At 50.8% G+C, this 23,606-nt stretch overlaps 2 protein-coding genes across 3 annotated transcripts; one reads left to right on the top strand and one right to left on the bottom strand.

Moving 5' to 3' along the window:
* Window positions 1-25: 25 nt before the first annotated feature.
* VTN (vitronectin) lies at window positions 26-3,030 on the bottom strand. The gene is made up of 8 exons (XM_016119196.2): window positions 2,823-3,030; window positions 2,610-2,729; window positions 2,210-2,533; window positions 1,995-2,134; window positions 1,577-1,733; window positions 1,239-1,391; window positions 457-792; window positions 26-223 (listed from the first exon to the last, which is right to left on the bottom strand). The coding sequence occupies exons 1-8, from the start codon at window positions 2,884-2,886 to the stop codon at window positions 111-113; spliced, it is 1,407 nt and encodes a 468-aa protein (XP_015974682.2). The 5' UTR covers window positions 2,887-3,030; the 3' UTR covers window positions 26-110.
* Window positions 3,031-4,321: 1,291 nt separating this feature from the next.
* Window positions 4,322-23,265, top strand: SARM1 (sterile alpha and TIR motif containing 1). 2 transcript variants are annotated; one of them, XM_016119193.2, is made up of 9 exons: window positions 4,323-5,175; window positions 10,048-10,666; window positions 12,646-12,858; window positions 13,185-13,276; window positions 13,386-13,621; window positions 15,636-15,738; window positions 15,815-16,004; window positions 21,083-21,204; window positions 21,290-23,265. In XM_016119193.2, exons 1-9 carry the CDS (start codon window positions 4,706-4,708, stop codon window positions 21,417-21,419), a joined length of 2,175 nt encoding a protein of 724 aa, XP_015974679.2. In that variant the 5' UTR covers window positions 4,323-4,705; the 3' UTR covers window positions 21,420-23,265. The 2 variants fall into 2 exon arrangements, with proteins under 2 accessions (XP_015974680.2, XP_015974679.2); XM_016119194.2 differs by lacking the exon at window positions 12,646-12,858 and having other exon boundaries at window positions 4,322-5,175.
* The last annotated feature ends 341 nt before the right edge of the window (window positions 23,266-23,606 follow it).

Here is a 23,606-nt window from a genome sequence, read left to right as displayed (position 1 = left end):
TACCAGTCAGGACATACTCTTAAACTCAGGGCCAAGGGATCTTTATTGAGCTGGGAGGAGGAGGTTGGAGGAGGGAGCTGCGGAGTGGCCAGCTGTGTGGGCTTGGACTCCTAGTGGTAGACAGACGCTGGGCATCCCAGCCAGTACTGGGCAATGTTACGTGGATAGGGAGGGTTCACAGTGTCCACTCGCCGTGTGCGAAGGTTGACTCTGTAGTACTTGTCTGGAAGAGAGGTTGGAAGAGTACATGAGACCCAGCCTGGCCCTACCCACTCCTGCCCAGAGAAAGAAGACCCAGGTCTCTCCTGGAAGAGTAACTGAATATCACAATGCAGCCAAGGACTCCTGGCCCGGCTTTCTGGAGCACTTTCCCAGAGCCGTGTTCAGCTCATGGGAACCAGGGACACCAGGGAGGACCACGGCTAGACCAGCTACAGGGATGGCAGGGACTCCCACCTCCTGAGAAGAAGTAGACGCTCTGGATGGGCTCGCAAGTGGCAGGCACAAGCCAGTCCATCTCATAGTCATCATCGTTGTAAGCTCCCAGGCCAGTCTCTTCACTGGAGAACAAAGATAGCCAGCTCGAACGGGATTTCCGACTGGAGTTCTGGCGGCTATGACGTGAGCGGTAGCGTTTACGGTTGCGGTTGCGACGCATAAACTTGACATTCTTGGCCCGGGAGGAGCTGGGAGCAGAGCCTGAGATGTAGATCCGGCCAGCCATGGCTGCATCCACCTGCCCAGGTACACCAGGCCAGTCTCGGCTGATGAGCTGGGGCTGTCCTGCACCACCTGTGGCAAGGAAGGGGATAATGGGAAGCCATAGGGCCCAGACCCTGCCCCCAGTGGGGCCTTTAGAATTCATCAGGTGCCCAAGGACATGCTGTGTCTTGCCCAAGAACACACAGTAAGCTAGTGGCAGCACCCAGCAGCCTGGCCTTCTGACTCCCTGTTCAGTGTTCTCTCCCCTAGTCTCCCTTTACCATATCCCTCCTGGTTTGCTTCAGCTACAGCCCTTCCTGCTGGCCATGCCTTTGGCTGTGTTAGGCAAAGTCCAAGGTTTTGGGTTCAGGTGGAGGCAAGCTTCCCCGCAAAGATCAACAGAAGCAAAGTCTGGCCAGAGCAAACAACTTTTGATCGATAGCTCCACAATCACAGCCTTTTGCCAGACCAGCCCTCCCTCTGCCCTGAGGATCCCAGCCCTCAAGGGAGAAACAAGACCTGCTCCCACTCCATACCAGAGGATCTGCCCCAGAAGAGAAGCTCAAAGATGTCGTCCCAGATGTCCCGCTGCATCAGGGCAAAGTGTTCAAACACAGCTGACAGGGAGCCACCTTCACACTCCTCCCGACTGGGCTGTTGCTGAAACTCGTACTCCCAGTACTGTTTCCCTGAGGAGCGGTAGGCATAAGCAAGGCTGGAAAGCCCCAAGGCTGTTGAAATTAGAACCTCCTGGTGTATGTGGGGGTGGAGGGGGGGGCGCGGGTATCATCTGAGGCCTGTCCCCAGTGGAGTGTGGAAGAAAACTAAGACTGCTCCACTACCTGCTCATTCCCTCCTCTATCCCCCTGAGTACCCTTGAAGAAGTAGACCCGCTCCTGGCCACTGTAGCTGTGAGCAGGGAGGGCCAAGGCTGCATCCACGTTGTCTGGAATGCCCTTGAAGCCTTCAGAGATGTTGCGGGGGTAATCGGGGTCCAGGACACCATCCTCAAAGCGCCAGTATTGACTACCCTAAGGGGTATGAAAGGAGGAGAAGGATGAGGCAGTGTCTGGCTGGACATAGAAACAGAATCCCCCACCCAAGGCAGCAGTCCCATTTCCAGGCTTGTCACTCAGGACCTGGAACCTTGGGCTTCTCAGTCCTCAGAGAGTCTCAGCCCAGGACTACAGGTCGAGATCCAGCCTTCTTGCCCACCCCAGTCCTGGGCAAAACAGCCTTCAACCCCTGGTCAGATACCCTTGACCCTGACCCACAGTCCCTGAGCCTGACACCTTGAAGAGGTAGGTCTTCCCCTGACAGTTGATGCGAGTGAAGGCAGCATCAATGGGGCCCTCGATGCCCCAGACATCTTGGATGAGCTTGGGGTACCCAGGCCTCACTGCCTTTTCATCCAGCTCATAGAAGTACTTCCCTAGAGCGGAGAAGGCTGTGTGAGAAACAGCAAGTTCCTTGGGCCACCCACCCCCAATATTTTCCCCTGAGTCACCTCGGAAGGCAAAGAGGGAACCATTCTTGAGGTCAGTGAAGGCATCAAAGGGCTTCCCACTGCACAGCTCCTCTGCTGGGGACCTGGAGATACCTTGATCAGTGCTCTCAGGCCTAAGGGTCCCCTGCCCTGGTCCTGGGGCCTCTTCCTCAGGATACAGAACAGGTGCCTGCTCAAAAGTCCTTTCAGTCTCCGCCTGCAGGTCAGGGCTCAGGGTAGTGCTCTCCGGTTGTACATGAACATTGGCGTTGTCTATGGTGGTCTCATAGTAGTCAAAGCCCCCATACTCATCTTCTGGCAGAGTGAACACATCCCCGCGAGTCACTGTAGGCAGAGTGGGTGGTGATGAGTCTCCAGCTGCAGAGGGGACCCCAGGCCCACCCAGCCATTCCGAACGCACCTTGGGGCTTGCACTCTGTTAAGTAGTCGGTGCAGCAGCTCTGGTAGTAAGAGCAGAGTTCATCACACTGACACTTCTTGTTGGCATTGAAGCCCTCAGTGCAGCGGTTCTTGCATGACTCTGTGGGGAGGGGGTGTCAGTTGGCACAGCCAAGCCCCGGCCATCCTTACCCACCCTATATTGGTCCAAATGGCCAGCAACACCCTTCTGCACCTTGTTCAGCCAGAACAACCCACGCCAGCAGGGCCAGCACCAGAAGAAGCCTTGGGAGTGCCATGGCAGAGCCTCTAGCTCTGCGCTTGGTGAACTGGGTTCTGTGCTCTCTGCAGTCTCTGTTCTGACACCTGAGGAAGGGAGGAAGAGGCAGGGACAGGGAGGTAGGGAACTAGAGAAGCGGAGCTGTCTTTTCTGCTGCTCTATTTGTTCAACCTCCAGCCCAGTCACCAAATGCCCTGACCCCAGAGGCTGGTGTAGCACAGGGTCACATTCCTGGAACTCTGGGTCTGGGAGTGCTGTGAATAGGATCCTTGCCAAGCTCAGGGTCTTCTCAGAAGAGGAATAGCACAATGGGTCTGGAGGGCAGAAATAAGGCCTACTCTGTCACTTACTGGCTTTGTGACCTTGGGCAAACTGCTTTACTCACCTTAGTTTTCTTTTTTGGTAAAATGAGACTACTAGTACTTGCCTCATGGGGTGTTGGTAGATTACATGAGCTAAAGCAGACATTGCCTGGAGCAGCCCGAACTTTGTTCTTTATAGATGGTATTGATCCATGATCTGTTTGATCAGGCACATCCCTGGATGAGTGGTTCACCCACCCATTGTGTATTTAGGGCAGTGAAAGAGGGGTAGGAGGAATGCTGGTAATGCTTGGGAAATATTTTTTAGTCATAAAAGAACAAAGTTTTGTTTTTGGGTTCATCTATTAGGTGCATTGATTTCCTCAAGCTGCTCTTTGCAACACAGTAAATTGAGTGAATATTAGCCCTTCAGACTGGAATCGATTCCTGAGTCTTCCACTAATTCACTGCTCCTGAGCAAGCTTCTCCCTGTCCCTAACCTCAGTCACTCCATGGGTAAAGAGTGGTCTAGTTCCCCACAGTTTTAGACTCTTGTGAGAAGTAGGATCCCTCTACCCAGAAATCCCACTAGCACAGAACACCAGATTTTGTGCCCATTTTCAGGGGTCCACAGATCTCCTGATGTTCTCCCACCACTTGGAGAAAGTGATCCTCAGAGTTTCCAGCTGACTTTTCTATTCTGGAATCACAGGGAAGTGTGATTTTGGCCAGTCTCTTCTCCATGGGTCTCAGTCGGTTTGGCCGTCAAATGGGCACACTAATTCCTACCTCATAGGCAGGTTGTAGACTTAATTGAGAAATAGGTATAAATGGCCTCAGTAGTTGTACAGAATTTTTATTATGATTACTTTAACTATTAGTAGGGGAGGAGGCACACTCGACGCTGTTGCCCTTACATTTCAGTGTCACGGGGTGGAGGGGGCGGGGGTGGGGTGGGGGCGGGAGCCGAGGCAGCCTTCTCGCTCTCCATCCGCTACCTCCTCATCCTCATCCAGCCGAGCGGACGCGGGATGCAATAAGCAGGAGAGGCCTGGCCAGGGCATGGGCGTGGCTTGGGTAGGCTTGTGGGTGGGGCTACGCAGAAGTCTGGGGAAGAGCCGGGAGAGACCAAGAGGCGCGGCGTCAGCTCCGTCAGCTCCAAGTCCGCCGCCTCTCAGGGGCGGGGCTCTGCAGAGCATTCTGCTAGTGGAGCCGAAGCTGGATCCGTGCTTTGTTCCGGTTGCTCCTAGACCCTCTGGCGACTGGGTCCATTCCTTGCCTCCCAGCTCCCTCCTCCTGCCCACGCCCTGCATCTGGGCCTGCATCCCCTTCCCCAACCGCTTCGTTCCCGAGCCTGCCTTCTTTCCTCCCCTACACTTCTGGCTACCGCCTTTGCTTGATACCCTTCTCTTCATCCCTCTTTCCTACATCATCTTCCCTCCGGCCCCCTCTCAGGCCCCTCTTTTCGCTAGGTCCAGGTCGCTCCGCCCTGCCCCGCCCCTCCAGGCCAGGGATGTCCCCTGCAGCCCCGCGCCGATGGTCCTGACGCTGCTCCTCTCTGCTTATAAGCTGTGCCGCTTTTTCGCCATGTCGGGCCCACGGCCGGGCGCTGAGCGGCTAGCGGTGCCGGGGTCGGACGTGGGCAGCGGCGCGGCCCCATGGTGGGCCGCAGGCGGCCGCGGACCCCGCGAGGTGTCGCCCGGGGCTGGCACCGAGGTGCAGGGCGCCCTGGAGCGCGCGCTGCCGGAGTTGCAGCAGGCGCTTTCGGCGCTGAAGCAGGCGGGCGATGCGCGGACCATGGGCGCCGGCCTGGCGGAGGTCTTCCAGCTGGTAGAGGAGGCCTGGCTCCTGCCGGCCGTGGGCCGCGAGGTAGCCCAGGGTCTGTGCGACACCATCCGCCTGGACGGTGGCCTCGACCTGCTGCTGCGGCTGCTGCAGGCGACGGAACTGGAGACACGAGTGCAGGCCGCGCGCCTGCTAGAGCAGATCCTGGTGGCTGACAACCGGTGAGGGTGCTGGGCTGGGAGGGTTTGGGGCAGAACGGCGCGTGGTATGGGGCAGCAAGGGTAGTCGAGTGCCTGGGTCTCCCGTGTGCCTTGCATTGTGCCTTCCTTTCCTGCCTCACCTCACTAAATCCCTGCAGTACACCTCTGGTGGGGATCAGCGTGTCCATTTTACAAATGAGAAAACTGATGCTTGGGAAAGTTTAGTAACTTGCCCAGCATGACACAGTGAACTAATGGTGCAGCCAGGATTCACTTCCAGGGCTAGTGGGGTGAGGAAGGAGACACAGAGAGGAGGAATGACCTGTTAGGACAGGAATCTGTCCCAGGTTCTGAGGATGGAGACGAGATCCTATTGCCAATGCTCCCCTAAACCCACAGCCCTCCTCCCCACAGGCCTCAGTGCCTTTCCATGCTACTTTCTCTCCCCTGTATCATCTCCTTCCCACTGAGAGAGGGAGAGAACACAAGGCTCAGTGGGTGGAACCTTCCCCTTTTCTCTAACCCAGGCTGAAATGGGTGCTGACCTAAAGATAAGTTTTCTCCTTTATGCTTCCTCCTTCATTTTGGTCCACATAGCAGGCCAGACATGATCTCATTCTGCAGCTGCTGATGGGGACAGAAGGTATTCTGCTGGGATGAATGAGTGGGGGAAGAGGAAAGTGAGGTGCAGAGCTAGACAGGGGCCAGAAAGAATGTGTTTTCTTCACTCCTTCCCCACATGGTGTCAAGGTACAGTAGCTGGGGTCTACTCTCTTCCCCGCCTCTTGGGATCTCTCTTAGAATATGAAAACCCCTGAGCCCTCACTTCCTCTCTCCTCTGATTCCAGAGCAGAACAGGCTGTCACACACCAGTCTCATGCTGAAGTCTTAGGCTCCTCAGGTTTAAAAGGGTTTCAAAAGGGTCACTTTCAGTTCCTGCATCTCACATCGGAGTGATGGTCATAGGTTGGGAGTGCTCTCTTGTGAATTTCAGAAAGTAAAAATAAACTCGTGGATGGTAGAAATGATACAACTCTCAAAAGTGCACAAATGAGGCAATTTAAATTCAGAGACCAAGTTAGTGTTTTGCTTATTCAGAAAGCCATTCAACTCCCATCTAATATTAGGTGCCCTGATGGGAGTGGGTCATAAATTCGGAGGGCTAGCAAATAGAATCAGTGCTCGCTGAATGCGTGGGCCCCTATTGGCAGGTGTGTCCTGTAGGCCTGGTATATGGGATGGTGCAGCTATAAATAGAACTTCTGGGGAGCAGATACAGCCAGCAACCTAGGAAGAGGAGGGCTGCAAGACGCAAATAGTGCTGATTTTTTCAAGGTTGGAAATAACAATTCTCATGTGGTTCAGAATTAGGAGAGAAGCAGCACACTAACCAGTGTCCCTGGTCCAGAGAAACAATGTACTAGTTTGGGCGTTGGTTCACGCATCATTTCAGGACCAAGGACAGAGCCCAGCTGCACCTGGTCAAGGATGAAAATCCTTCCTAAGAAAGGCAGCATCTCCTCACTCCTCTAGACTGCGCCTGGAGGAGGCTGGAAGGGAAAGAGGAGGAGCGACAGAGAATTTATGTTTATGAAATCTTTTCCTTTCTCCACCAACCAACTTCCTCTTAAAGAAGATTCTTCTATTAGTGCACTCCTTTTGCCATTTCCTTTTCTGCAACTTTCTTCTTCCTAGGGTGCTGCAACACACACTGCCCAGGAGTCTAGGTGGTAGCCTCTCTCACCCCCGGATGCCAGGAGAAGCCCAACAGGATGTCTGAGCTTGGTCCCACAACACTCAGTGAGGGTCCCATCTGACTGCTAGCCTTCTAAATTCATAGCTCAGCCCTTCAGGGGACCATAATGAGGTTAAATGGTTTAACTCAGAGAGGTTAAATGGCTTTCCCAAGATACATAGTGAGTAAGTGGAGGAGACAGTTAAAAAACAAAGCAAAACAGAAAACTATTGTCCATAAATTCAGAAAGTGCAAAGGTACAAAATGATATATATTTAAAAGTTCTTTCCACCCACACCCCCTCCCTGGAGACAAACCAGTGAAACCAATTTTTTGCATGTCCTTCCAGAGAATCTATGCAAGTATTTGCATATGTATGTATATATACACGCTTGTATATGTGTGTATATGTACAATTTCCCCCTCCTTTAGAGCTAGGATTTAAACCCAGACACACAGCTTCTCGGGCTACAGAAGAATTGGGAGCTGAGGAAACACTTCTCACAACAAACACACAGTTCAGCTCTATAAAGGTGCCTATGCATAAGGACAGTCAGGGGCGGGGGGATCAAGAGACTCAAGATGAAGTCCTCTCTCTGAACTGATGTTCCTCAGCAAGCCCTTCCCTTCAGTGGTCCTCAGGAAGTGAGGGTGTTGGGTTAGATGATTGCTTAAGCACATTCTGTTTCTGATACTCTCAGAGTTTATATAGTCAGATTGTTCTGGAAGCACAAACTATAGAGGAAAGATCCTGACCTCTGAAGAGACAGAGGTGAGTTCAAATCCCAGCTATGCCTCTCACCAGCCATGTAACCCTGAGCATATCATGTAACTTTTCCAAGCTTTGGCTTTTTCATTGGGAAGAGGAACAACTGCAGTGCTGGCTGCCTAAGTGGATGATTTGGACCCCTCTGTTCCTTTGGGCTTCAGAGAAGCTCAGTGATCAGCTCAGCAGAACTAGCCCTATGCCATGTTCTGGGCTCAGCAGGGCACTGTAGTGGACACAGAGTCACAGGCATTGTGGTCATTGCGATGCTCACTGGGCAAGGATTCCATGGCTGGATCCCTACATCTTCAGGGGTAATATCACCTTTGAAGGACATCATTTGTGGAAGTCAGGAAGACAGAAAACTTTCACTTCTGCCTGGAGTGTGGCAAGTCTCCTGCCTGCTCTGTTGGCCTTCAGGCTTTATCCCTTGGGCCTGTCCTCTCTACAGCAGCCAGAGTTTCCTAAAATCCATGCATAACCAGGCCACTCCCCTTCCTGAAGCTTTTAATGACTAGCTATTCCCATCAAGATAAAGTACAAATGCTTTGAGCTGGCTCAAAAGGTCTCCAGGACTCTTTTCTCACTCTCCCCTTGAACTCTCCACCTTAGTCACTTGAAGTGGCTTTATTTCAGTGTGGCTGAGGTGGGGACAGGTCCCCAACTATGTTAGCTCTCAGACACCTCTAAGCCTTTTCCTACATCTATGCCTCAAATACAATCTCCCCTTCTCTTACTTAACTAATGTCTCCACCAGCTTTCTGATTTAATGCCATAGGCAACCATTCCATATATTTCAATAATTTGTATCTATCTGTGTTCTGGTAAACTGTTTGTTTTTTAGGTGTTATCATCTGCTCAGTCACTTGTAACTGCTCTATAGTCCTCCAGAGTGGGTTTGTGCCCAGGTTACCTCTCCACACTCCTAGGCTTGACACTGGACTGCCCCTAACACCCCCCACCATAAATAACATTACAGTGAATGGCCTCAGCCATGTCCTCTTGTGGATCTGAGTGACAATCTCTTTGGAATATAAACCCAAGAGCCCTAATTTCATAGAGTGTGTGTCACCTTAATTTCATCTTCTTATCTCAGCCTGCTCTCTAAATTAACTGCCCCAGCCTGCACCTCCACCCACAGATCTTCGGGGTGTTCATGACCCCAACCTCTCCAACCTTCTGTGTTACCTAGCTTCTGCTTTTTACCTATCTAATAGGTATAACGTCATCACTGTTTTAATTTTCACTTCTCTGATTACTAATGAGTTAGAGCATTTCTTTGTTAACATTTTGGGTTTCCTCTTTCATGGATCGCCCATTTATATCCTTTGCCCATTCTTTTTTGGATTTATCGCCTTTTTCTTGTGGATTCGAATATTTATTTATATGTTCTATATATGAATTCTTTGTTGGTTTTAGACATTGCAAATATCTCTGGCCCCCTTTCTATTCCTCAAACATGCCAAGCTCTTCAGTCCTCAGGGCTTTTGTCCTTGCTGTTCTCTGTCTGTTATGGTCTTCTCACAGATACTTGCAGGCAAGGCTCTCTGGACATTTAACTTTCAGATGTCATCTCCTTAGAGGTACTCTCATTGTATCACCTGGTTTTGCTATTATGGTCATATCACTATTATCCCTATTCATTCATTGTTTACTTGCTTATTGTTTATCTCTATAATAGCCGAGTATAAGCTTCAGTCACTCTTAGTCACTGTTAACTTCAGCTTCTAGTATAGTGCCTGGTGCATACTAGATTCTCAATAAATGTCTATTGAATGAATAAATACATATACTCTAGTCACACAACATGGAGTGAAAAGAAGTTTGAAGGCAAGCCTAACAGTGGTGTGCTTCAAGTGACACTTCAAATGATGATAAGAAGTTAACATTATTAAGTTTTTCCTATGTGCCAGGCACTGTAGCAAGCAGTTTTCATGGATTATCACATTAATTTTCATAATAACCCTATGGAGTAGGTATTCTTTTTATCCTATTTATGAGACGAATAAGCTAAGGTAGAAAGATAAAGGAAAATACCCAAGGTCCTGCAGCTAGAAAATGACAAAGAATTTGAAACCAGGATCCTGGGGATCTGCTCCAGAGCTAGGGTTCTTAACATTTTAACCAGGACACATACTACATCTCCAGGGGAGGGAGGAGAGGAGGAAATGGGTGTGCATAGGATGGAACACCCTTATAATCAGGGAAGTCTAGTCTGGTCCTCCCAAGCAAGAGGTGAGAGGGTGGGCAGGGAAAATAATGCTCTCCTTTATGTCCTATATGACACTAGTGAGGCCCAGAGAGTATAAGTGACCAGGCCGTGGCCCCCACAGGGCAAGCCAGGCACCCCAGCTGGGGCAACTCCACCATCTCCCTCTCACTTTCTTGGCAGGGACCGGGTGGCGCGCATTGGGCTGGGTGTCATACTGAACCTGGCAAAGGAACGCGAGCCGGTGGAGCTGGCTCGGAGCGTGGCAGGCATCTTGGAGCATATGTTCAAGCACTCAGAAGAGACATGCCAGCGGCTGGTAGCGGCCGGCGGTTTGGACGCTGTGCTGTACTGGTGCCGGCGCACCGACCCGGCGCTGCTCCGCCACTGTGCGTTGGCGCTGGCCAACTGCGCGCTGCACGGGGGCCAGGCTGTGCAGCGGCGCATGGTGGAGAAGCGCGCTGCGGAGTGGCTCTTCCCTCTCGCCTTCTCCAAAGAGGATGAGCTGTTGCGGCTGCACGCCTGCCTCGCTGTAGCGGTGCTGGCCACCAACAAAGAGGTGGAGCGTGAAGTGGAGCGCTCTGGCACACTGGCGCTCGTGGAGCCGCTCGTGGCCTCCCTGGACCCCGGCCGCTTCGCCCGCTGCCTCGTGGACGCCAGTGACACAAGCCAGGGCCGCGGGCCCGACGACCTGCAGCGCCTCGTGCCTCTGCTGGACTCGTCGCGCTTGGAGGCACAGTGCATCGGGGCTTTCTATCTCTGTGCTGAAGCCGCCATCAAGAGTCTGCAGGGAAAGACCAAGGTGAGTGCCGCTGTGGAGGAGGGTGAGGGTGGGGTGTTAGAGAGTGTCTGGAAAGGCTTCTCAGAGGAAGGGACATTCAGCTGGGACTTGAAGTACACATAAGGGCCAGGTGAAGCAAGGAGAAGGATGAAGTACCAGTTATTCTGGCCTTGAAGGCAAGATCAAACTTTTTAAGCAGGGGACACTGTGTTTGTTTTATAAAGATTATCCTGGTGCTGCTTGGGGATGAGACTGGCAAGGGTGAGGTTGGAAGCGAGTCATGATGGAGTGCGGGACTAGGGCGTAGAGAGGCAGAAAGAATTAGATTCCAGAGGTGCTGAAGAGCTAAAATTAGGAGTTGGTGGGTGGCCGGGCAAAGGAGAAGGAGGGGATGAGGATGACTCCTGACTTTGGACATAGGTAACCCAGTGGATGGTGGCACCTGGGACTGAAATAAGGTGAACTGGATGAGAGACAGGTTGGAGTGGGAGAAGGGAAGGAAGTGAATTCACTGGGACAGATTAAGTTTGAGGTGCATGAGAAATGACCAGTTGGGGAACTCCAGTGGGCCATTTTGTCATTTGGGTCTGGAGTCTAAGAAGGAGATGGAGTGTAGACGGAAGCCTAGAGCAGGATATCAATGTATCAGCCAGATAACTTCCACCTGAGTCTCCAAAGGTCCCCATGTCTAGGGCCTGATCTGAAGCCTTTGCCCTCTGCTTTAAATTGCTGTGTGACCTTGGGTATCTGGCTTCCCCTCTCTGACCCTCAGTATGCGCTTGGAAATTTGAAGGAGAGCACAGCAGTGGTTCGTACCTTGGATGTGAGACTAGTAATAGTTAAATTATCAAAAGTACGTGGGGTTTTTGTGTGTCTGTGTGTGTTTTGTTTTTAAAATATTACAGAATCAAAGCTATCCCTATAATGTTACCCTCCCTACTTTGCATTCCTCTAGAAGTTGGTGACAGCTGGTTCACATGGACCACCCTGTCTGTACCACAGCTGTCATTTGGGACTGCTCAGAGGAGTGTGTCTCAGAGATGATTGTCACTCATCATGTGTGTTTCCACAGATCGAGAAGAGACTGTGGCGTTCGGGGGTCTCTGAGGTCTTTCCCAAGGTCTTACATTCTAAGAGCTTCTTATTCTCCTCCCTGAGTTGGGCCATGGGAGGTTGGCTTTACAAAGCAGGTCATTCAATTTTGGGAGAAAGGACTTGAAAGGAAGTAGGGAGTAGGGAAGTTTTGGGTCTAGGCAGCAGCTGTCACCACTGGCTCTGGCACCCCTTTCCCAGCAAGGCCAAGTGAGTGCAGCTCAGTAAAGACATAGTGAGTCCCCATTCTGTGTCCCCACAGTGTGCCAGGTATGGGACTCCAGAAGTGACTAAGACATGACCCCAGCTTATCATCCAGTGGAAGTCACATTATCAGCTAAGAACAGTAGCATTCAAAGTGTGGTACAAGGTCTACTTGGCGGTGTGGGCCAAGCTGTGGTGGAATCAAAATAGGCTGCATGGAGTAGGTGCTAATCAATTTGGATTCCATTGGATGAATAGGATTCCCCCAAAACAGGCCAGAAGAACTAAGGGTTTGAGAACACCATGGGCTGAGGACCATAGGTGGGAGAGCCTTCATGACTGGGTGTCTGACAAGTGTGGGTTTGGGAAAGGAGAGATGAGCTGGGACTGGTGGTCCGGGGCTGTACTGTGCTGGGCCTGGGCTTGGTGGCCATACTGAGAGCTCAGACTTTATCCCAGGACAGACAGAAGCTGTAGAGGAGAGAGATGTGAGGAGGACCTGCCTGGGCGGGAGCTTTAAGGGAGCCTCAGGAGGAGCAATCCAGAGGACTCAGTGATTTATTGGATGAAGGCAAAGCTAGGGCAGATGGTTGGACTTTCAGCGTTGAGAAGAGGCGAGGGGAGGGACTGGGCACATTTTGGGGATGGGAGGGGCGGTTGGCGAACTGGTGGATCCAAGACACCCTCCCTCCAACCCTTTCTAGATATTCAGCGACATCTGTGCCATCCAGAGCTTGAAACGCCTGGTTTCCTACTCCACCAATGGCACCACGTCGGCGCTGGCTAAGCGCGCGTTGCGCCTGCTGGGCGAGGAGGTGCCGCGGCCCATCCTTCCCTGTGTGCCCAGCTGGAAGGAGGCCGAGGTCCAGACGTGGCTGCAGCAGAACGGCTTCTCCCAGTACTGCGAGCGTTTCCGGGTAGAGCCGCGCTGGCCTGCCTCCTCGGAGTCCAAGCGGGCGCATCCCGGCGGGTGCACTGCCACAAGGGGCGCCCTGCACATAGGCGGCTGCTCCCACGCTCTTGGCCCGCACTCCCGCGGCGCAAGGGTGACCTTTTGGGGGTGGGGAGCCTGTACTCAGCCACCACTTTCGGGGTCACTCGGCTCTATTCTGGGTCCCATCTGTCTCCACACACTCCCCGCCCCCACGGTCTCCGGTTCCTTCCCCTTGCATCTCGTGCTTGGGGGTCCCGGGGTGAAGAGGGGACCCTCTCCCTCCTTCCTTACTTCTGACTCCTCTCCCAGGAGCAGCAGGTGGATGGCGACCTGCTTCTGCGGCTCACGGAGGAAGAACTCCAGACCGACCTGGGCATGAAATCGGGCATCACCCGCAAGAGGTAAGGAGACTCCTGCCACCCGCCCCGCGCCGAGTCTAACTAAACACCCTCTCGGCCACTAGTCAGTCCTGAGTCAGGACTTCAGCATCCTCTACTCCCTGGGGTACAGATTCTTTAGGGAGCTCACGGAGCTCAAGACCTTCGCCAGCTACGCTACGTGCGACCGCAGCAACCTGGCTGACTGGCTGGGCAGCCTGGACCCGCGCTTCCGCCAGTACACGTATGGCCTGGTCAGCTGCGGCCTGGACCGCTCCCTGCTGCACCGCGTGTCGGAGCAGCAGCTCCTGGAGGACTGCGGCATCCGCCTCGGCGTGCACCGCGCCCGCATCCTCACAGCCGCCAGAGGTCAGCCTGCCTACATGGGACCTTGCCCCTGCCCCAGCCCCATCTCTGGAAGGACTAGGGGAGGCACTTGGTGGTGAAGCCTCGGAGCCTTATTGCAGATTGATCGAGCACATATATGCTGTGCTAGACTGGGCTCTGAGGATGCAAAGATGAATATGTTACATTTTGTCCTCAAGAAGTTCACCGTCTGAGATGGGTAGGAGGATGAATGTAAGGCAAGTATATAAAAAAAGATGGTGACCACAGCAATAGGCATGCCCAGGACCCTAGGGGGAGCTCAGAGGAAGCACTACCACGCTGTCCACCCAGGTCTAGGCTTTGGAGGGAAAGGATGCCTGACCCGGTCTTGAAAGATGTAGGGGGGGGAGGGGGCTGGTAGCAGCAGGAAAAGCAGCCAGGCAGAGGGAGCAGCATATATAAGTATTGAGGTGAGACAGAGGATAGAGGGTTTATATATGAGATATGTGTGGGAATACAGGGGCCTTGTCCTGTTAGTCAACAGCTTACAAAGTGTGGGTTCTAGAGGTGTTTCTTGGAGGGCAAAGTGCATTCTAGGGCTCTAGAAACCCTCTTTATTTACTAATTTATTTTACTATTTAGCTAATACTTGTTGTTAATTACCATATGCCAGGTACTATATTAAGTTTTTAACAGATATTATCTCATTAATCTCTATATCCATTCGATGCAGTGGGCATTAGTTGTTTTTTTTTTTAATTTTTTAAAACTTCTTAAAGGATATGAAAGAAGAATAATTTAAGTGTTCAGTTTGAAGAGTTTGGAAAAATGGCTACCTTGTGTATCTACCATCATAATCAAAGATAAAAAACATTTCCATCAAGGGTATTAATTTTAAAGATGCCAACACTAAGATTTAAAACATTTAAATACATTCCTCAAGGTCATAAAAGCCATTAAATAGCAGAAGTAGGATTTGAACCTCTGTCTTTCCGCTTCATACACTGACATATGTTGCCTGTGAGTGTTAGGTCTGAATATTAGGAGAAGATGGCTTCTTTTCATTCATCCATTTATTTAGCAAGTACGTACTAAGCTCGTACCAAGGACAATGGACTGGGCTTTGACCCCATGCTTTTGCTTCAACCAAATCAGGTCAGCTTTTATCATTTTTACATTACAGCTCCCAAGAACACCCCAATATTTTATTTTTAAAAAACAGGATGGTCTTACAGCAAAATAAATAAATAGATAGATAGATGATAGATAGATAGATAGATAGATAGATAGATAACTTAAAAATCCCTTCTATGGGAAGAGGAGACAATAAATGTTTTTTCAGTGGAGGCAATGACGTGCTTAGACTTGGAGTTTAGAAAATTTTGTCTGGTAGTTGTGCAGACAGTTACCAGACTGTGCGAATGTGGATTTGGGGAGACCACTGAGGAGTCTGGCGTTGAGGGTCTGGACATAGGGAGAGCCATGGGGCTGGAGTCCAGATGTTTAGTAGGAGGAATCTACAGAGCTTAGTGCCTGGTGCTGAGCACTGAACATCAGCTCCGTGAGAGCACAGTTTTGTTATATTCATTGCTGTATCCCAAGCACTAAGAATAGTGTCTGACACCCAGTAAGTGTTTAATAAACATTCTTGAAGGAATGGATGAGGCAGGACTGGAGGCTGACACCCAGGTTTCTGGCTTTGGCGGGAAACTAGGAAGAAGGATGCTAGTGAAGGATTTGGGATGTGTTGGGTTCAGAGTGCATGTGGGCACTTGGCTGTGCAGTTCTGGAGCTCCGGAGAAAGGGCAGGGCTAGAGGTGCATTTCAGTGTCCCTAAAACACAATGTCTGCCTCCCGAGTGGATCTCACCAAGAGTTAGTGGCCTTCCTTTATGTAAGCCCTATCTCTCTACCTCGGTGATCCATTTTGGAGCAAGCCACCCTGCCTGGGCAAAGCTGGGCTGGGCTGAGAAGGTTGGGTGGGCAGAATATCCTGTATCTCATGGTGAGTGATTGGAAGGGGCCGTTGTTACCAAGATGTCTCTTGTCCCCCTCAGAAATGCTACACTCCCCACTGCCCTGCACTGGCTGCAAGCTGAGCGGGGACATTCCGGATGTCTTCATCAGCTACCGGAGGAACTCAGGCTCCCAGCTGGCCAGGTGAGAAGGAGTGAGAAGGGAAGCAGCCTGGGGCCTTGGGGTAAGGCCAAAGCAGTGACACAGGACCTCTTCACAGCCTCCTGAAGGTGCACCTGCAGCTGCATGGCTTCAGTGTCTTCATCGATGTGGAGAAGCTGGAAGCAGGCAAGTTTGAGGACAAACTCATCGAAAGTGTCATGGGTGCTCAAAACTTTGTGCTGGTGCTATCAGCAGGGGCACTGGACAAGTGCATGCAGGACCACGACTGCAAGGATTGGGTGCACAAGGTAGGTGTTGGCCTCTGGTACCACTTTGGCCTGTGGCATGAGGGAGAAGGTTCTCTTCCTAATCTTTCTCATCTGCACACCCCAGCAAACTTCATCACCTAGTTGGAAGTCAAGAGTCATAGCTCCGACTGTAATTGGACTTTAGTAAGCCACTTTGCCCTCTGAGCCCATTTTCTCATCTATGAAATATAGAGATAATTTACCTATCCTATTCACTTTGTAGGATTATTGTGAGGGTCAGGGAGGGATGAAGTGCTTTGAAATATAACCTGTGAGAGAAGCAGGCAGGAATGCATAGTGACAGGCACAAAGGAATTGATGCCTAAGAGCTCTACTGGGCAGGAGTCCAAAGAAGGATCGCAACCCTGGAGCTCCAGTGGCCAGGTTCTTGTCTTATGCCAGAGAAAGAATTCAAGGTCACAACAAACAGCAAACAGGAAAGTAGGAAAGCAGATTTTATTAAAACAAAAGTATACACTTAAGAGAAAAGTGAGGGCAGCTCAGAGAGAGAGTGAGTCTGCCTCAGGCTGTCTAAATCATGGGGCTTTATTTTCTTGGGGGTGTGGGGTGTACCAAGGCTATCCAGCCCGCCTCCCTATCTTGGCTTGTTTCCCATGCCACCCGGAGGGGTGGAGGTGGCCCAAGGCTATCTAACATGTCTCTTGGCCTTGGCTTGTTTCTCATGCTAGATCGAGTTTCAAGCTTGAAATCAAAACAGGGAAAGGCTGAGTAAGGGACAAGGGAGAAATTCCAGAGCCACAGGGAGAGGACTGAATAAGGGACCAAGGAAAAATTCCACAGCTGCATGCTGGAGGGGAGGGGTGTTTCCTAGGCTAACTACCCTGCCTCAGAATCATTAAGGGCACAAAGCTATGAGTTTGAATTGTGGCTCTGGCCTTGGTCAAGTTACTTAATCCCAATGGGCTTATTACTGTAAAATGGGATAATTACAGTATTGAACTCTCTCGGATATTGTTATAAGGATTAAAAGAGCTAAAATTTATGAAGTACTTAGCAGAATGCCTGGCTCTATAGTAATTGTTTTATAATGGTAGCAATTACTATTATTAATATAATTATTGTGAGTGCTACCACTGTTTAATTCACCATTGTATCTTCAGTGCCGAACACATAGCAGAAACTTATTGAATAATTGTAGAATGGATGGATGAGTGGAGCCATACACATCTACAGGTTATTAATCATTCATACTGAGTAGGAATTGGGGTCAAGACTGAGGGATATAGTAGTCATCTGAGATTGGGCCCTTGTCCTAAAGCAGCTAAGAAGACAAGAATATGCCCACAATGACTAGATCATATATAAGTTGGTGTCAGTGTACATCTTGCCGTAGGAGTATGAAGAAGAGAGAAAACATTAAGGGCTAGAATAATTAAGGAAAGCTCCATGGAGGAGGCAGAACTTGAGAAGAGTCTTAAGAATTTAGGTAAATGGTAGAGAAGGTATCTCAAGCAGTGGAACAGCATGAGCAAAGAACAAAAGTAAGGACAAGAAAGGTGCCAAAACCTACATGCATCACTGGTATTGCTTTCTCCATCTCACAGATGAAGAAACTGAGGCTCAGAGTAGAATGTTGTTTCCCATGGCCACACTGGTGTAGAAATCAGAAAAGCTGGGCTTTGAACTCTGTCTTTCTGACTCCAAAGCTCATGCTCTTTCCTAGGACCTATGTTCCATGGCACAGATCTGAGGGGGTGAGAGGGGAGGTGGTGGGATAGGGCTGGATTCCACTGCCACCAAAGATGATTGTCTGCATCTCTTCCCAACTCCACATTCAGTGACATCATGTTGGTAGCCTGAAGTCAGCCATGGTGGGAGTATTTGCACTAAGGAAATCAGTAAACACTAAAAATTAGGGTTTATTTGTTTAGTTGCAGTTTTTTTTCCCCCTTTGAAGAGCTAGTTAAACATTTTCCGGCACACTACTGGCTGGATAAAAATTGTGGAACCAGGATGTGGCATGCCTAGAGGCAGGGAGAAGACCTATGCTTAAAGCACTGGGAAAAGGGATCCCATGAGGCAGTGATGCCATGCCAGTAGGTTTTAGGGAGAAGTCTCTGACACTAGAGTGCAGTCCAGATTGACAGTGAAGAGGGTCAAGCCCCAGAGGCCATGTTTTAGGGCCTGATTACTGGGCTTGATTTGGGGAGGAGGATATACTGAGCCAAAGAGATACCCTGGAGGATCATGGCTGAAGGCCTGGAGCAGGTGGCAGGTGGCCTTCTGAGAGAAAGAAAGAAGTGCGTCTGTGAGAGCTCAATGAGAGCTCAGACCTTGCCTTATTCACACTATCCCTGATGCCTAAAACCATGCAGGGTACAAAGTAAGCTCTTGAAGAGTTTGTAGAATAATTGAATCAATGATTAAACAGATGAGTGATTCTGATGAAGCTGAGATGACTGAGAAAAACCAAACATATCCACTAGGTTGACCAGGTCAGAAGAGTTGACTCTAATCAAGTTTTCATTCTTTATCAGCTGGGTGATCTTGAATAAGCCATTTTACCTCTCTTGGCTAGCCTCTGATTCTGTGCAGTAACCAGTGTTCTGTCTTTGGTTCTGTGTAACTCTAGATGAAGCAAATGTCTAAAAGTTCCCAAATAAATTGCTACCTATGGAGGGTCAGAATTCATCCACATTGTTAGCAGAGAGGCAGAGGGCTTGGCTGAAACAATCCTGTACTTGGAATCTGAAAGTTTGAGTTGAGGCCTGGCCCTTCCTCAGCTGGGTGTGTGTGCATGACTTGGAAGCAAACCCCTTTCTCTCTGTAGGCCGCCTTCTTCTCAGAAGAGGTTGCCCAGAAGCCAGCCAAGGTCGAAGCTCTGCAGGTTCTTTCCCCAGGAAAACTCTGCTCTACAAGGGTCTTGACACCCATCATTGTCCCAGCAGACTGCAAGGAGGGAGGAGGCAGTTGGAGTGGTGGGAGCCTTTGCCTTGGACTAGTTCCAAAGGCTCCATCATCCCTCTTTGGTTGTTTTTAGTGCTTAATTGCCTCTGGTTTTAAAACTCTTTTCCCCGAAGCCGCATTTAGTGGGTAATCAATATGGAAAACCACAAGTGAATTACACTTAGGAAAGTCCAATCTCTGTGGTTCCCTCTTGAAAGGAAAAAAAAAAAAATCAATAAGCACTTTTCAGAGTACCCATTAATAGTAATAGCTGCAGAACAACTTTGTGAGGTAGTTTATTATCCCCACTTTTCGAAGAAGGAAATACTAACATTTACTGCACTATGCGCTAGGTGCTCTTCTAACCACTTGCCACAGGATATCGCTGTTATTCCTCCCAAGGAGGTTTGGAGAGCCTGTTGCTTTTGCCTCAGGTCACGAAGCCTGTGTTAGAAACTTGCTCTGGACCCAGATTTGTTTATGGCAGAGCGCAGCTTCTAACTGCTGTGCTGTGTCTCATCTATTCCTTCATTCATCCAGCCATCCATTACGTATTGGGCATGACTTTGTGAAAGATAGTGAGACACAAGGCGAATAAGAACCAGACATGATCCCTGCCTTTCTATCTGGTGGAGGAGACAAATCTTAAGTAAATTACTCATTAATTCATTTAAATTTGCAATTGTACTACAAAGCCTATGAGAGCCTACAGAAGGGGAATCTGACCTGGTCAGGGAAGTGAGGGAAGACTTCCTGGGAAAGTGTTGATTGGGTATAGACCAGAAAAATGAGTAGTCCTTAGCTATGTGAAGGGGCAAAGAAGAGTGTTCTAGACAGAGGAAACAGCATGTGCTAAGACCCTGTGCAGGAGGGAGGATGGTGAATCTAAGGGGCTGCAAAGTCTGTGTGGCTGGGAGAATAGTGCGTGGAGCTGAAGGGAGCTGTGGCCCACCACACAGGACCTTCGGACCACGTTAAGGACTTTGAAATTTATTCTAAGAGTCACGTACAGTCTTGAAGAGTTTTGAGTATGGGGAGGCATGATCGGGTTTGCATTTTGTAAAGAGTAGATGGATAAAGGGGCAACATAGAAAACAAAGTAGAAGGGGCAAGAGTGGACGAAAAGAGACCTGGTGGGGGCTAACCAGAAAATGAGTTAGAACAGGGCTGTGGTGCGATGGAGGCAGAGAAAAATGAGTGGATTTGAGAAATAAGTAAGGAGTACAGTTGGCAGGGCTCCTGATGGATCAATTTGCATGCAGATATGTGATGTTGTCTTCTAACACCAAGTCGTGTGGGTTTTTCCCCACACCAACAACCAATTCTCTAATTCACCAACACCACTGGGTGTCCCACAATTCAATTCAATTCTGATACTACCCAGAGCAAGTATCAGACTCCACAGGCTGAAGGGCTCAGTCCCACAGGTCTGCCCTCACTTCAGATGCCAGACAAAAGTCCTGGGTTCCTAGGCTACCTACGCCTCTGTCTGACTTGGCTACAAATACAGGGGTTCCCACGACCCCCTCCCCAGGTTCAATAATTTGCTAAAATGATGTGCAGAACTCAGGAAAGCACTTTATTTAACCATTCTTAGTTTACTATAAAGGATTTAACTTAGGAACATTCAAATGTAAGAGATGCACAGGGCAAGGGATGAGGGGTGGGGGCATAGACAGGAGAGGCACAGAGCTTCCATGCCCTCTCCAGGCCACCTCCCAGCACCTAGGTGGGTTCACCAACCCACCCCATCCTTAGGGGTTTTTATGGAAGTTTCATTATGTAGGCATGATTAAGTCATTGGCCATTAGTGACTGAACTCAATCTCCAGGCCCTCTCCTCTCCCTGGGTATGTATGGGGGTGAGGAGCTAAAATTTCCAACCCTCAAATCATAGCTTGATTTTCCTAGCAACCAGCCTGCCATCCTAAAGCTATCTAGACACCGCCACCCCCAGTCATCTAGTGATTCCAAGAACCTAGGACAAAGACCAAATGTTTTTTATTATACCACAAGGGGTGTGGGAGAAGTCAAGGTGGACTTCAGGACCAGCATCTCACCCTGGGCTAACCTCCAGGCCCTCCCAGTTGTTGGCTCTCCCAGTGTTTACCTGGCCCCAGGGTCCCTGGATGGAGACCTGGGTCTCTTCCTCCTCTGTTCTTCTTTCTCCAGGAGATCGTGACTGCTTTGAGCTGTGGCAAGAACATTGTGCCTGTCATTGATGGCTTTGAGTGGCCAGAGCCCCAGGCCCTGCCTGAAGACATGCAGGCTGTGCTTACCTTCAATGGCATCAAGTGAGGAGGTGGGGTGGGTACACAGACCCCTCAGCCACCCCTTCCTCTGCCCTGCCCTCTGACCCACCAGCCTCTGTACCCACAGGTGGTCCCATGAGTACCAGGAGGCCACCATTGAGAAGATCATCCGTTTCCTGCAGGGCCGTTCCTCCCGGGACTCATCTGCAGGCTCTGACACCAGTTTGGAGGGCGTTGCACCCATGGGTCCAACTTAACCATTCCCTAGTCCCCAAGCCCTGCTGTGGCCCCCACTTCCATCGGCTTCCCAAAAGGAGCAGCTCCTCACACTGGCCTCCCTGGACTGAGACAGCCTGGGTCCTTCTCAGGAAATACCTTTCCCTCTCCCACGTGGGCCACCTCAAACCTAGTTTCATCAGTATGTAGAAAGAGAAGGGAAGCCAGGTATTGCTGGTGGTAAGGGTTAGACCTCCCTAAGCCCTGCTGCCAGGTTCTCTGTCTCAGGTGTGAGAGGGTCACCGCTCAGTCCTGGAGACACTGAAGATGGAGGGTTTGCTGCACACTACCCCTCTCCTGCCTTGACGTTAGCCAGCTTGAGCAGGGCGGAGGCAGGCAGCCTCTGATAGGAGGTAGGACAATGCCAGCCTTCTCAGCCAAGCAAGGGCCTGGGCCAACCGGGAATGAGAATCCAGTGATGGCTATCCACCTAGACTATGTCTGGGCCCTGGGCTCACCACTTCCTGCCATCCTGTGGCCTTGCCCTGTAACCACTCAGTGCCCTTAGGCCTGGCCTGATCTCAAGTGCCCTCCTAGCCTTCCTGAGTTACAGCCTCTTTTGCCACATCCCGGGTCAGGGTCAGGCTGAGCCAGCTCTCACTCTGGCTAATTTGCAGCTGCAGCCGACTCTGAAGCACTCACAGGTACATGGGACCCGCCTGCTTGGGCCTGGGCAAGGGAAGCCGTGTCTCAAAGGGCAGCTAGCCACCCTACGCATGCCTTGGTTCTGTGCTTCAGGATCTTGCCTGGCCTGGCCCGGCTGACTTCCTCAGCCCTTCACCCAACCAAGGCTGCCCAGCCACTTACTCATGGGGAGGCCGGGTGGGGCAGCCCCTGTGGCAGTGGCAGTGGCCCGGGCAGAACCTGCAGCTCCATGGGAAGAGGCAAGGTCCTGAATAAGGACAAGGGGTGCGTTCCAATCACCTGGGAATTTTGTTAAAATTCCACCCAGGAGACCTGCGCAGACCCTGAGTTCCAGCATTTCTGATTCCCAGGTGAGCCGATGCTGGTGGTCAAGGAATGACACATTACGTAGCAAGCCTCGGAAACACAAATCCCTCACACATCTTCACCATTTACCCAACACCCCGCTCCATGATCTATGTAATCATCAGAGCAATCCTACCCGCTATTATGTCCATTTTACAGAGGAACTGAATGATGTGCCAAGTCATGAGTGGCAGCCCAGGATCCAGACATGACCTCCTGGTGCTCAGTCCGCTGCTGGTGGGACTGAGAATCATCTGCGAGGCTGCACCAAGGGCCGGGCTGCTGCTCCACAGACAGCTGGCTTCTCACTGGCCCCAAAGAATCTACAAGCTGAGGATAGGTTTTTGATCCGACGGATATACAGAAATAAACAAGCAGGAACACCCTCTGCCCCTTCCTCCGGGAGGGTGGGTGAGCAAGAAAATATCCCCCCTTCCAATAAAGCCAGACCCCCAGCTAATGGGATCAGTTGGAACCCTGCCACCCCCCTCGCCCCATCTCTTCTCTCCAGAGGGCAGTGGGTTCATACCTCAAGGCTAGCTCAGTTCCCAGAGTACCTCCTGCAGGTGCCGACCAGGTTACTCTTAGCTCTTAAGCCGCATGGTCAGCAAGTCAAAGATCTCTCATTCCAGGTTTGGGACTTCTTACTTCCCTTCCCCCTCCCTGCCAAAGATACTGTTTAGCTGGTCCTGACCTCAACTCTGGCTTTGACTGCACTCAATCCTCCCTCCACTCGAGTGCCCTCCAGTGCCAGGCCCTGGATATGATGGTGACTGAGGCAGAATGGACACTGTCCCCACAAAACAGAGACAATAACAATACAGTGATGAATATCCACGGGAAGCTTTGTTTTTTTGTCCCTAGTCCTACTCCCTCCTGAGGTCCCCCATGGACAGTATTCATAGGTTTCCTGGCCCTATTTCTCTGTTTGGTTCACCTTCTACTGCTGCTCCTTCCTCTGGGAATCAGAGCCTAGCCCCCAGCCTCCCCCCAGAAAAGCTGGTGTGTTTAGGGACTTCCTTCCCTGCAAGGCCCACGTCACAGCCAAGGCAGGCACCTTGGCCCTTACCTTCCACCTGGGCCTGGCCCCATAGGGCTGTCTTGAAAGAGGACCGAGAAATTACCTTTCCCCGAAAGCCTGCTCTGACACAGGTCTGCAGGGCCAGGGTTTTCTGCTT

Source organism: Rousettus aegyptiacus, unplaced genomic scaffold, assembly GCF_014176215.1.
Source record: "Rousettus aegyptiacus isolate mRouAeg1 unplaced genomic scaffold, mRouAeg1.p scaffold_m13_p_6, whole genome shotgun sequence".
Classification (NCBI taxonomy): Eukaryota; Metazoa; Chordata; class Mammalia; order Chiroptera; family Pteropodidae; genus Rousettus; species Rousettus aegyptiacus.
This window is presented reverse-complemented; position numbering and strand designations above follow the sequence as displayed.

What these genes read in the sequence shown, in the direction of transcription:
- VTN (XM_016119196.2), bottom strand. Translation starts at nt 2,886, where the DNA reads ATGGCACTCCCAAGGCTTCTTCTGGTGCTGGCCCTGCTGGCGTGGGTT. An exon ending in GGAAGACCTACCTCTTCAAG is followed by an intron (nt 1,734 to 1,994) that starts GTGTCAGGCTCA and finishes CATACCCCTTAG; the next exon opens with GGTAGTCAATACTGGCGCTT. An exon ending in CTTCTGGGGCAGATCCTCTG is followed by an intron (nt 793 to 1,238) that starts GTATGGAGTGGG and finishes TCCTTGCCACAG; the next exon opens with GTGGTGCAGGACAGCCCCAG.
- SARM1 (XM_016119193.2), top strand. Translation starts at nt 4,706, where the DNA reads ATGGTCCTGACGCTGCTCCTCTCTGCTTATAAGCTGTGCCGCTTTTTC. An exon ending in GCAAGGATTGGGTGCACAAG is followed by an intron (nt 16,005 to 21,082) that starts GTAGGTGTTGGC and finishes TTCTTTCTCCAG; the next exon opens with GAGATCGTGACTGCTTTGAG. An exon ending in CTTACCTTCAATGGCATCAA is followed by an intron (nt 21,205 to 21,289) that starts GTGAGGAGGTGG and finishes CTGTACCCACAG; the next exon opens with GTGGTCCCATGAGTACCAGG.